The sequence below is a fragment of the Apteryx rowi genome, unplaced genomic scaffold (genome assembly GCF_003343035.1).
Source record: "Apteryx rowi isolate R43461 unplaced genomic scaffold, aptRow1 scaffold_96, whole genome shotgun sequence".
Lineage (NCBI taxonomy): Eukaryota > Metazoa > Chordata > Aves > Apterygiformes > Apterygidae > Apteryx > Apteryx rowi.
This window is the reverse complement of record NW_020451271.1, coordinates 1,655,503-1,667,978: the sequence shown is the minus strand read 5'-3', so window position 1 is coordinate 1,667,978 and position 12,476 is coordinate 1,655,503. Positions and strand designations below refer to the sequence as shown.

The 12,476-nt window shown below is 33.4% G+C and overlaps 1 protein-coding gene across 1 annotated transcript in view; it reads left to right on the top strand.

Moving 5' to 3' along the window:
- Positions 1–12,476, top strand: part of LOC112978656 (aspartyl/asparaginyl beta-hydroxylase-like) — a 65,316-nt gene that overhangs the window by 6,357 nt on the left and 46,483 nt on the right. Inside the window, exon 7 of the mRNA XM_026092299.1 lies at positions 9,573–9,614. Coding sequence (XP_025948084.1) covers positions 9,573–9,614 — 42 coding nt within the window. The remainder of the gene's footprint in view (positions 1–9,572; positions 9,615–12,476) is intronic.

Here is a 12,476-nt window from a genome sequence, read left to right as displayed (position 1 = left end):
TTAATCTCTCCCCCACCCCCAAAATCAAATTATAGCTAGATGGAAAATTTGCAAAGGAATTACTTGGTGATGCGGAGTGAAGGGATAAGGTTACTGTAAATTCAAGATGATTTCTATTTTTGAAGCAATAATATTTATCTTGGACTGGATAAATGCTACTGATAGTTATTGAGTTATATGGAAGCAGTTCCAAATAAAACGGTGACTACTTTTACTTTAAAAATTCATTTTAAATGATTGCAGAGAGAGAGTTGGGTATTTTTTGCTGTGAAGGGGAAAATAAACTTTAGATCTCAAAATATGTGCCTACCTCCTTTCTAGGCTGAGTGATTGTGGGTGGTGATATTAATGTCACTTCTCTGTATATCAGTCAATTTTACTGGAGTCCAACCGCAGCACATTCTGTAGCCACTAATCTGGAACCAGAACTTTTTTTCTCATGTTGTCACATATTTTTGTTGRCGCAACTGATTTTAAGGACCAGAGCACTTCCAGTTCTTCCATCAGGTGTCTGAGAGAATAGTGAAGATAGTATTTACCAAAATCATCTTTAGAGTAGCTACCTAATGAACCTGTGCCTGTGAAAGGAGAAATAGTTTCTAGGTTTGAACCGGGTGCATATTGTTGCATCTGATCTGATTTTCAGAGTTAAGTTTTACAAGTTGCTAGTGTTTTCTTTGTAACAACATAGTTGTGCCGAGTGAAATATTGAACTGTATCTCTTAACAGTGGACTCACAAAAGTTGTAATCCAGGAGCCCTGAGAGTTCATGCAATTTTGTTTCTGTTTTGTTCTCATTAGCTTGAGTCAGTTATAATGTAGCTGTTTAGCAAAGGAGTTTTTGAGTGTCTTTCTGCATTGGCTAGTCCTTGCGATACGCAGGACCCATTAAGTGCTGTGGTGCCCAGGGTATGTRTTCTGTGAGGTWTTTTGTTTGTTTGTTTGTTTTTGTTTTGTTTTTTTTGCTTGTGGGGAAGGAAACTTCTTGGATGTGTCGGTAGAGAGAAGTGACAAAAATAGGAGGCCTATATGATTCTCCAATACAGACTGGAGGCATAGTTTATTTAGTGTATTAATTTACATGCTGAACCTTAGCTGAGATGATTTGAAATGCTTGTATTAACACATTATGTCTGTGCGGTCTTTAAAATAATGTTTAGCACAACTGTCACATGGTATTGAAATGTTTAAAGCAGTAAATGATCATTAATAGATGCTTCATCTAAAAAACATTTTGTTTCATAATGAGTATGAAACTTTTTTATCCAAAGCTTATAAACAGCATCAGAACAAGCAGTAGATACCTTCGACAGCATAGGCAAAAAATTTAGTGAAGACAGGAGTAAATTGGTTTGTTGTATTTTAAGTTGCAACTGTAGAACAAGAAAAGATATATGTTTTTTTTCTCAGAAAAAATGTTTCAACTTACTGCTTAAAGTTAAAATAAGGAAATATTCCCTGGTGGGACTATTGCAAAAGCTCAAAAGTAGATAATTCTACTTGCACAGTATCAGCTATATTGGTATGAGGGTATTGAGGTGATCTTGACTTGCATGTACTATTTTAAAACTAAATTCAAAATCCAAGTATCAGTTCAAAATCTTTGACTGTTGTCTGTATGGATCATATTGGTGTAGCTTTTTSTGCTGTAATTTATGACTCAATCTTGTAGCAATAAATACATTTCCCACTTCCATGAAAAAGAAATCTTRCATGTATTGCACAGTAGTGGATGGTTTTTCAAATATTCCATATTTATAGCTTCTTTTAGTTGCAGGAGGACTTTTGAATATGATGGTGGAATTGAATCTAATTGTCCATTGTTGTCCTTTTGGAATTGTCCTTCGAGTTGTCCTTTTCTTGTATGGTGATTCAAAGAGTCCTTCCTTACTGTTTTTGAACATCGTTAATATTAAAAATGACTTGCAGGTTGCTTTTAGCACTCAAAGTAAAATGTCTAGATAAATTCTGTTTTAAGTTCTGATATAGTCTCTGCCAGTGTCCTTGATTAATGAGCATCAAATTTTGCTTTTCTGAAAAGGCTGGTTTTGAGAATAGGGAAGATTTTTATTATTGCTGGAACTATCATAATTTAACTTTCATTTTACTTCAGGTTGCATTTTGCAGCCTCCTGTTCAAAATATGAGGAAATTTAATTTTTCTTGGCATTATTAGCAAACATAGAATGCAGGGAACATAATACCCAATTGTCATGTTATAGATAATTAATGACTTGCATTAGCTGATATCTAGAAAATAAATTAAAACAAAAAAGAGTGAACTAGAATCTAGGCCTTCTAAGTAAGTCTTAGCTAATATGCACACACAAATTTCTCATCATTGTAAAATTTCCAAGTGCTGAAATAGTAGGTACTTCTGATCCTTGGGAAAGGTTTTTTTTTTTTTTTTTTTTTCCCCCCCTTTAGTTGTTTTCAAAACGAGTGCAACAGACTTCTTAAACCATGAATTTAGCTTTCAAGGGACTGTTATCTCTATTCTGGTACCTCTTGTGGAAAAAACTAATAATAGCAGTGGAAGGAGTAAACATTCTCTTTTGAAAAAAAGAAAATCTTGAGTATTTTGTGTAGTTATGTAAGAACCACTTTGAAGGCAGAAGAATCATCAACCAGTCATGTAACACTTTTTACAGCTTATTATCTGCACATGAAGTATAATTGAAATTATGTGGCATTCCTGAAAATTAAGAGAAGAAGGAGGAGACATAAGTAAGCTGCAAGTTCCACTACTATTGAATATACTTTCTTCCCCTTTTACAATATGAGAATTTAAGTTCAAAGGAAACATTTCCTTATGCCATTTTCCCTTTTAGAGTATGAAATTCATATTTACCAGGGAGTCAAAGGTGTTTTTTTGTTTTGTTTCGATGAAAGGGTTCATATGGTTTGTTGTCAGAATTTTATTTCTCTTTGTTCATGCAACTTCATTTCAAGTTTGCAAAGCAAGTATTCCCTGTTAATTCAGCAATAATATACTAAGTTCATTATACTAGAGACAGTTAAGAACTGTCTTCTGAATGAAGAACACCTATATGCATGTATGCACTTTCTATAACTATATGAAAGGGTTACCTATTTGTGAAATAAACTTAGATTCAGGTAGTTACAAAAATAGTGAGAAATGTCGCTACAGACTCCTTATTCTCAGGTACTATAAAGTGATGCAACTGCATTTGAATTATGGTGGCACCTATTTGTATCAGGTTGTCTGATTTTTGTCTGAAACATAGGAACTTATTTGTTTTGGCAAGAAAGAAGGAGATAGTTCTGGGGAAGAATGTAGTTGTGAGGAACTTTTTTGCGTGTCCAGCGAAAAGAGGTTTGGTATGGGATGTGAATATTTTGGAGTGTGAGTCAAAAGTTTCTTGGTGATTTAAGAGCATATTACAAGAAAATTTAATACTAATCAACTGCATCTTTAAGCATCCATATGTTTTGCTTTTCAATTTCCCARATTTACTTTTAAGATTATAACCAATATAACTTACCACCAGTAGGGTAGTTTAGCTGCAATTATGGTCTACATTTTTGTAAACCATTGCACTTGAGTGGTATAATAGGCCGACTTGAAAAGTTACTCACTTAGGATTTCTGGCCTATTTTACATTGACATACAATTTGCAGTTGTTTTGATAGTATAGTACTTGTTGGAGACATATCTGAGGGGAGACGTGTTTGATTTTTTTGAGATACCTTTGCTTTCTATAATTAAATTTGGATCCTTCTTCTGTATTTTCATACTTAAAATATTTTTTTCCCCTTTCCTCTTGCATTCTTGACATTTTTACAACCCCACATTCATTTTACCAGCTGCTGAAATCCCATATGTGTAGAGAAGTTCCACTTCCCAACTTTGACCCTTCTTCATTCCCTGGTTCCCCTTTTCCATTTTCCTGTCTTTGACTTAAAAAAAAAAAAAAAAAAAAAAAAGGCAATTATATTCATGTATTTGTGACATGACCCAGATTTCCTTTACAAATTAAATGAAGTGCCATATGCTCAGAAAAAATTACTGTTTAGATAAATATTTAAAGGTTCCTATTTCTCACCTTCTACAGCAACTTTGTGTATATTCATTCAGTATGATAGCTCCTAGAAATGACAGCTTTCTCAAATTAACTAACCTGATACAAAGTTGCATTTTTTCCACATTTAAGTTTTTGKTTTTTTTTTCAAGTAAGTGTKTTGGTTGGTCCTTTAATATAGATTTCCCCTTATTTTTTCAGATACTTAAAGCTTCAAAAGAAAAGTCCCTACATCAGGAGGACCAGCCCTAACCATACGCTACAAAAGGGGAGCAGATGGTTGTAATAGACCTCACGATGTAATTACTGAGCAGTTCAGGGTTTGGGCAGTGAACACTAAGATATTGTAAATGGGTTATAGCCAACTGTCATTTTAGTACTTTTTTTTAACATTTGGATGTTTAATTTACATTCCTGTCTGATTTTTTTTTTTTGTCAAGTTCAGTGAATTCGTTAGTTTTATTTTTCTCCTGTGTTTATGACGGGGCTGTGAGTTTGATCTGCATTTTATATGTGCTGTTCAAGCAATTTGTTAATATTCTATTTATAATGTAGCAGCAAGTACATTTTTTCAGATTTTAATATATATCTTTTGTTGTGGATTCATACAGTATGTACAGAGCAGTTTGGTCAAATGAAGCGCATAATATTATGAATTTTTACATGTTTTATAACTGCTGATATAGCATACAGCCTCAATGAACTTTATTGGAAACACTAATCAGACACACACTGAGCTGTGAAGTTTTGACTTATATCTCTTGCACTGATGTTATGTCAACAGTTACACTACATCAATTTCAGGCCATTTAAAAATAGTCTAASAATTTACAAAATGTGTATGTTTAATTCATAGCAGTAAAATGGCAGATTACTAAATTACTTTTTTCAGAAACCTTCTATGTGTGAATTACAGCTTTTTATTTATGCATATTTGATTTTAAAGCAAAAAGAAGTCTAGAAACTACATAATGGTCTGACAGGAGGCAGTGTAGATTGAAACATAGCTGAATAGCTAGAATCAAGTTGAGTTTAGTAAAATACTTCTATTTTGCCCACAAATATAATGGTACCACAGCTGGATTCAGGAAGCTGGATTCAGTGGACTATTGACAAAGTCAAATTTGCATAAATACTGGACTTGTAAATAAATTTAAAAAAAAATCAGCTTTGGAACTTTAACCTTAGGAAAATAGGATATCAAAATTTAAGACCTACGATTGTTAATGCTCTTATAAATGGTACATTTCTGAAATTTAGACTTTGAGTGATTTAGAATTTTAATATAACAGGTGTTTACCTATTGCATGCTGCTGTTCCACAATTATAAAGACACATTTCATTCTTTGGCATTTTGCATGTGTTCCTTTTTGGCTCAGGAATAATTGCTGTGATTTTAAGAAATTACCAAGTCTGATATGGGAGATTAGGAGAAAGTAAGTAAGCTAAATTTTAAAAAGAAGAATCAATGTTGTAACCCTAACAGTGGTTGCCTTTCAGTTGACAGGGAGATTTAAAAAATAAAAATTCTGTAACATTTTTTGAAGTTAAGTTTTTAGATGCTTACATCTGTAGCGAAAGGAACATCGTATATGCTTATTTTTTGGGCGGGGATTTCAGTAAGACTCCACATAAGTGAGTGTTACAAGTGAATAACAAACATAGAAGATGTCCCAGAGTTATTTCTTTGGACTTTTCAGGAAAGCAATAATACTCTTAGACTGTGATGTGGTTTGGGACAAGATGTTTTCTTACTAGAGTAAAATTACCTGTGATTGTGAATTGCAGAGCAATAATTTCTACAAAGCCATATTTTCTGAGGAAGCTTGGGAAAATTTTAGACTGGTGAATGGAGGACTTTTTATATAATAGTGGCAGCCTATTTGTAGGATTATGGGACTGTGAGAGTTTATTATGCTGTGATCAAATTTTAAACACTTTGTTATTGGGTATGTGGTTTTATGTGCTTCATGTTTACAAGAATACGCCAACCTGGGCAAGGTCAAGAGGACTATATATATTAAAAAAAAAAAATGTATATTTCATCTGTTTTAATGTTTGGCTGCAATAAAACACAGAAGAATATCTTTGTCTTTCTAGTGTCATTTTTTTCCCAAGTACAGTATATCATAACTATGGAGATAAATATTTACCTCAGCTRCTAATTAATGTTACTATTTTTCAAACTAAGCATTAGAATTTTTTAAAATATATTTGAAAATGCAGTATACAAGGAGGAAGAAATCTAGCAAGCAGAAGTGATTCATATTTCTGTGTGGTACTATGTGAAGGAGATGGGCACTACTCTAAGGTCATTGTCTTCTATAATTGTGTTATGGTTTTCCATTTGAAATATTAGCTATTCTGCAACTAGTCTGGCCTGATTTTTGCCCCAGATTTGTAGTGTCTATTTTTAACTTAGAATGGATGAGATTTCGCTCATTAACAAAGGCAAATGTGTAGGGGAAATATGATCTCTACCTTTYATAAAGAAACAGTCTACTTTATGGTCCATAGTCTAAATTAGAAGTCTAAGCAGCGTGTTGTGTCTGTGCAATTAGGTGTTTCAAAACAAAAAAATATCCTTGACCATTTCAGTTTTCAAACCGCTCTGTATTCTAATGTGGAAATAGCTGAATAAAAACTGTAATTAAAAAAGTCCAAAAAACAAATACTTTGTAAAATGTAAAAACAAATCTTCGTATTTTCACATTGCTACATTGCTTCTTGCTATGTCTCAGTGAATCTATGAGATTTTGGATTTGGTTGCTTTTCTGGAAATGTTAGGAAAAATACCAATGAGGGAAATCAAAATTTAAATGAAAGTAGGATACACAGTATTATTTTAACATTGAAAATTTACTACAATTTTTAGGAACTTTTTCACATTCTCAGCAATTGAAAGTGTCATGTCATGACATAATTGTTTCCAAGAAGTAAAGAAAAAGAATAAGACATTGGAAAATATCATGTATTTAATAAATGAGATGTCATGCAATTTGTATGTGCTTAAAAAGTTATATACATGTGAATAATAAAAATTGTATTGTACATTTATTATATTGATTGGATTACGTGTAAAATCTACAAGGTATGAAATACCTTTTATATGTGTCTTGAGTCATTAATTCTCATGCAGAATATTTCACTAACAAAAATTTAGGCTTATTTTAACATGAAAAATAGTTTTATTATTTGTGCTAGAAATCTATTCTTTTTAGCAGCACCTGGTCCATACATTGCACAGTGATAGCAAAGCAAGTCTAGAGAGACTTGTTAGAGTAGTTTTATCCATAATTTTGATACTAGTTTAAGTTTCTGAAGAAAATGGAGAAATTGAGGAAAGAATGGGAATGGAAAGAAGGGCTAAAAAAAATGTTTAGTTTGGGCTGTGATTGCTTTAAGTTGGTGACAGAACAGTCTCAGGAAGATTTATCATCTTATATCTCTGCCTTTGAGACAGATCATATTTTTCAATCTTTCTCAGAAGTACTCTCATTTGCACTATCAAGGTTAGCTGGAGATCAGTTTGAGAGAACAAAGCAATATATACTGAATATGATGCTGGAGAGACTTCTTAGGTATGAATGGTGAGAGCCTAAAGAAAAAAGATCTCCAGAGCTAACTAAAGATCAAGTTTTGATAACTTTCAAAAGCACCTACCAAGAAGGTGAATTTTGAATAAAGGTCATTGGAGAGGCTTTGGTGAAGTCAGTGGCAGCTAATTTGTCAAAATACAGATTGGAAAAAAGTCTAGGAGAATTTGAAGAAATGGAGCCTAGAGCAGAAGTAGGTACAGACAGCTGTAGGTAAAATACTGTACAAGCCTCAGTAATATAGAAATGGGAAGCTGGACAGGAAATGGGAGACAGGAACAGGTATTAGAGCAATGAGACCAGAACTTGTTCTTCCTGTGATGCAGCAGTACTGGTATAAATATCGTGAATGTCAAAAAAGGGGCAGAAGAGGATCACTGAGTGACCTAGAAGGAACTAGACAGAAGGTGTCAGGTGAGAACATCAGTTTTGGAGATAAGGGAAAAGATACAGGAGAAATGGGTGGTGAAGTAGTGTGCTGTATCATGGTTTATTATCCTGCAATGATTTGTTTGTGTGCTTTGAGTTGGGATGATAGGGTGAATTTTATACTATAAAATAGTATATAATATAAACAATAATATAATATAAATAAAAAAATAGAAAAATGATTATATAAACCTTTCTATGTCTCATCTGGAGTTGTGTGTTTGCTCTTTTAAAAATACAATATTTCTGTGGATGCACTGACAGATGGGCTTAATCATTTATTTATTGTGTTGTATGTGCAAAAACAAACAAGCAAACAAACAGTATTTCAGCAAGTACTGAACAACACTTGTACTAATGGGCTGATATAGTAACTTATTCTGTAGATCTTTTTCATTTCTGACTTACAATTTAATTGACAATGTCAGGAGTTTATGATGTAATTGAAGAGGTGAATGACTTTCACTGTCACCATATTTATTTGATTTTACCTTATCATAATCTAGTTAATATTCACTGTGCCTTGAGTTGAATGTAAAAATTGGAGATGTATTATCTGCGTGTTCAGGAGTGCAGCTGTCAGCTTGTAATAAAGGGCARAATTAGAATATGAAATTGTTTGATTTTATATGTGTGCATAACCCTGTTTCTCAATGGAAAATAAGATTTTTTTCAGCATTTTTATGTGATGTATTTCATTCCCAAGATAATGCTTCTGAAGAGCTTTTTTTTTTTTAAATGAAGACTGAGTATCTTGAAAAGATGTCTCTGATTAACTTAGAAATAAAGAATTTTTTTTCTTTCTCCTGTATATAAATATCTCTAAATTAAAAGAAACAAAGCCCTTGAGAGGGATTATCTTTTATGTTTTGGAAGAGTTAGTAGAGAAATACTTTTTTTTTTTTTTTAAGCCAACTGATCCTTCTTTTAATATTCTCTAAGAAGTTTATTGGAAAAAAATATTGGAAGTTTTGGGGGAAGAAATTAGGAACAGAATGACAATGTTAGAATGATGAGGCAAGATGCTTGAAATGTTAGAATGGGGCAGCCTCGAGAAGTGCTAAGAGAGGAGAAAAACAGGAGAGAGCAAGCCTATCTCTGTAGGTACTGTCTTCACAATATACACATACGTGATTTTGCTACAGTGCGTAGTATGTCTTTTGCCACAGTATTGCTTAGTTAACGTTCAGATACTTACAAAACATGCAGGTTAAATTATTTTAAAAGTTACAGTAAGACAAATGCTTCCAAGTGTCCAAGTCACTTCTGAAAATGAGACTTGAAAATGTCACACGTTTCAGACAGTAAATTATGGTTACTTTAAAAAATAAAATCATAGTTACCCGATCACACCCAATCACATTTTAGGGTAAGCTGTAATTTTATTTATAATGCAACTTCATTTATTTTAGAAAAAGTTTTACGATTCTGCTTTTATTTTAATTCTTGATGATAACCTATTAACATAAATTTATTTCATTGAAATTATATTTTTAATATTCTAGGGAAAGGTGAAAAAGAAACAGAACAAGAAATAAAAGAAAAAGGTAAGTATTTTATTTAAAAAAATAGCATTCTATTTTGCAGAAATTCAAAAGTATGCTTTCTGGGAGAACTGATTTAAATTAGATTAAATAGTATTAATACTTAGTTCCTGGGTATTTTGCCTAGATAAACTGGATTTGAACAACCATACAGTGTGCCTCTGTTTTYGTAAGTAAATAAACATGTAGTAAGTTCAAAAGCTGACAGTATTGAATTTCCCTTTTTAGATGGTCACAGATTGCAATAATTCAGTATCAGTAGTGCCTTCTGACAGGGAGGGGGACCTTCAAAAGGCTGCTGTTGAAAATTTCTGTTTCAGCCTACATCTTTTTTGTATGTATAAAGAAGTTTAGCAGCAGAGCCTTGCAGGGCAACTTTTGTGATAGTATATTCCCAAGCAGTTAATGCTGCCTTTTTTTGGTGTTAACCCTTCTTGCTTTCAGAAATACTTCATGAATATCTGCATAAGATTACTTACTGGAGTCTCCCAAGCAGAATTTAAGTTTTTATATTTTTATACTTTGGTTGAATGAGACTATTTGTAAAGGTATGGTATAGCCTTTTATGCCACACTTTAGAAGCATTTGAGGAAATCTTGAAAGCAATTCAAGGGAACATCTCTTTACTCAATGTTTATATGGCAACTGGCATACCAGAGGCATAGTTCTTGTTTTAAAGAATGAGCCCCGATGTTGCATCAGTAGTAGAAGTCAGATTGGCATGTTTTCTGCAGGTAGATTTGTCAGTATTCTACTCCTAGTTTAATGTTACAGAAATCGAAATATCACCACACAGTTCAGAGATCTTTAGATGAGAGGCAGCCTGAGCTGCCAGGGCCCAAAAGCCCAGTTTGGTACTAYGTGCTGTGCTCAGCTTGCAGGCACAAGAGCTGGGTTTGTGCAGCATGCTGCCCACCTTAATGAAAGTTGTCTGAGGGAAATAGAAGCCACCTATGGATGACAGTGCTTAATAGTTTAGGTGTATTCTCACATGACCTTAATTTTTTTGATTTCAGACCTTGAATTGGTTTGTAGCTCTAAGCAGATGCAGCTGTGGTGGAGGTATATCCATCCTTGCACACAGCAGAACATATTATCTGGGAAAACTGTTAGGTACTTTAGAAAGACACCAGATGGCACTAAAATCAGTCTGCTTCAACTCAGTATTTGCCCTGTAAGAGTTTCTCTCTAGTTTAGATTAGGATAAAAATACACAGAGGCAGATTTGGTGGAAAAGTGAACGGTGCTAAGAGGGCTGCAAGTCTCTCCTTCCTACACTCACATTGATGTTGGCCGTCTGCATTCCCTATCACTGCGTGAAGTTTGCGCAATCCCTGTCACCTAGATCAGGTTTGTGTCTGTCCCTAACTGTATGATTACACCTGATATTACACAAAAGCCTCGGGCCTGTGTCTGCATCCTCTTTGCTCAGGCATGGCCTACAGAATAGTACCTACCAAAGAAAGCTCCTTCACTACTTCTAGATGGTGAAAAAAGCAGTCAGTAATCCAATTGCTGGCTGCTGCTCCTTTGACTTCTTTAGGAACACCCTATTCATTCTTCTGTGCAGCTGTTATTTTTGTTTTTTTATGTCTGAATACTTGGCAATGATATATTTTATGATCTTTTGATACACCTTACTGGTTTTGGTTTTGTATATTTGCATTTTAAATGTAAGTTTATAGGGCTTTCAAACCCTTTTATTTAAGTATTAAATATTAAAATCTAAGTATTAAATATGGCTAATGTAATTATTGCTTTTAAACATGTGGACATGTAAAGCCTAAAAGGCCTTCTATGACAAAAAATATTTACTGCTTTAAGAGTGGATCTTACAACATTAACAGTTTTCACTGCTGCAGTCTTCATTGTACTTTGTTAGCATAATGTCTTAAAAATTCTATAATTTTCAGTAATTTTTAATAATTTTTAATAATACTTCATCAAATTTATTAGAAGTCTCACTGAAACTTTGACTGAATTTTGCACCACCCATATTCAGAAAGAAATGAACATCAAATGATAACTTCCACAATAACAGCTTCTAGAATATAAATCTATTTCAGAATATATCAAGCTGGGCTTTCAAGGGGCTTAATGACATTGAATTTTTATTATAAGAGGATTTATGTTCCATGAAGTGCTATATTGATTTTCATGTTGATTGATATAGAAGATGTGGAAAAAATAAGTGTTCCTGGCAAAMCCTTGCAACTGGTGTTTTGACAGGATGCAAAGGTATTGAGTAATTAAAAAGGTTTTATCATTCACCGCTTTTTTCAGTCTCTACTGTCTTCCCAACAATGTTTCTGATTAATCATCATTTTTGTTTAAAATTTATATTTAGAGCCTGTGCATATTGTGTACTTCAATTTCTTCACCCTCATTCCAGGTCTCTCTCTTTGAAAAACACAAGCAGATGTAAAAAAAAATGAGGTATATGAATAGATTGCTCACTTATTTCTTGTTGGCTTTTGTTTTGGGATTTTCACTAATACATTAGTGSGAGATAATAGCCACTCTAGCAAGTTGTTTCTGCTCATATCAGCTGTCACTTGTTCAGTCTTTATAGCTCCTTAAGTTTGCCTGCTCACTTAGTCCTTGATATGTTAAACCCTTTGTTCACTGTTAGCATGCGTAACTCCCTTCCACTATGGACTTGTTAAATTCCTGGGGCTTTCTAGACTTCTTTCTGCTTTGTTTTTGTTTTAAATAGATATATGAGTTATATGAGTCGGTATGAGATGAAGCCACATTTGCTTCCATTTAAACATAGTTGCAGAAGTTGTTAAGCTACAGAAATTGTAGGGTTCCTTTACAGAGTCATGACAACTTGAAACAGGTAGCAATCTTTAAGGATCTTTC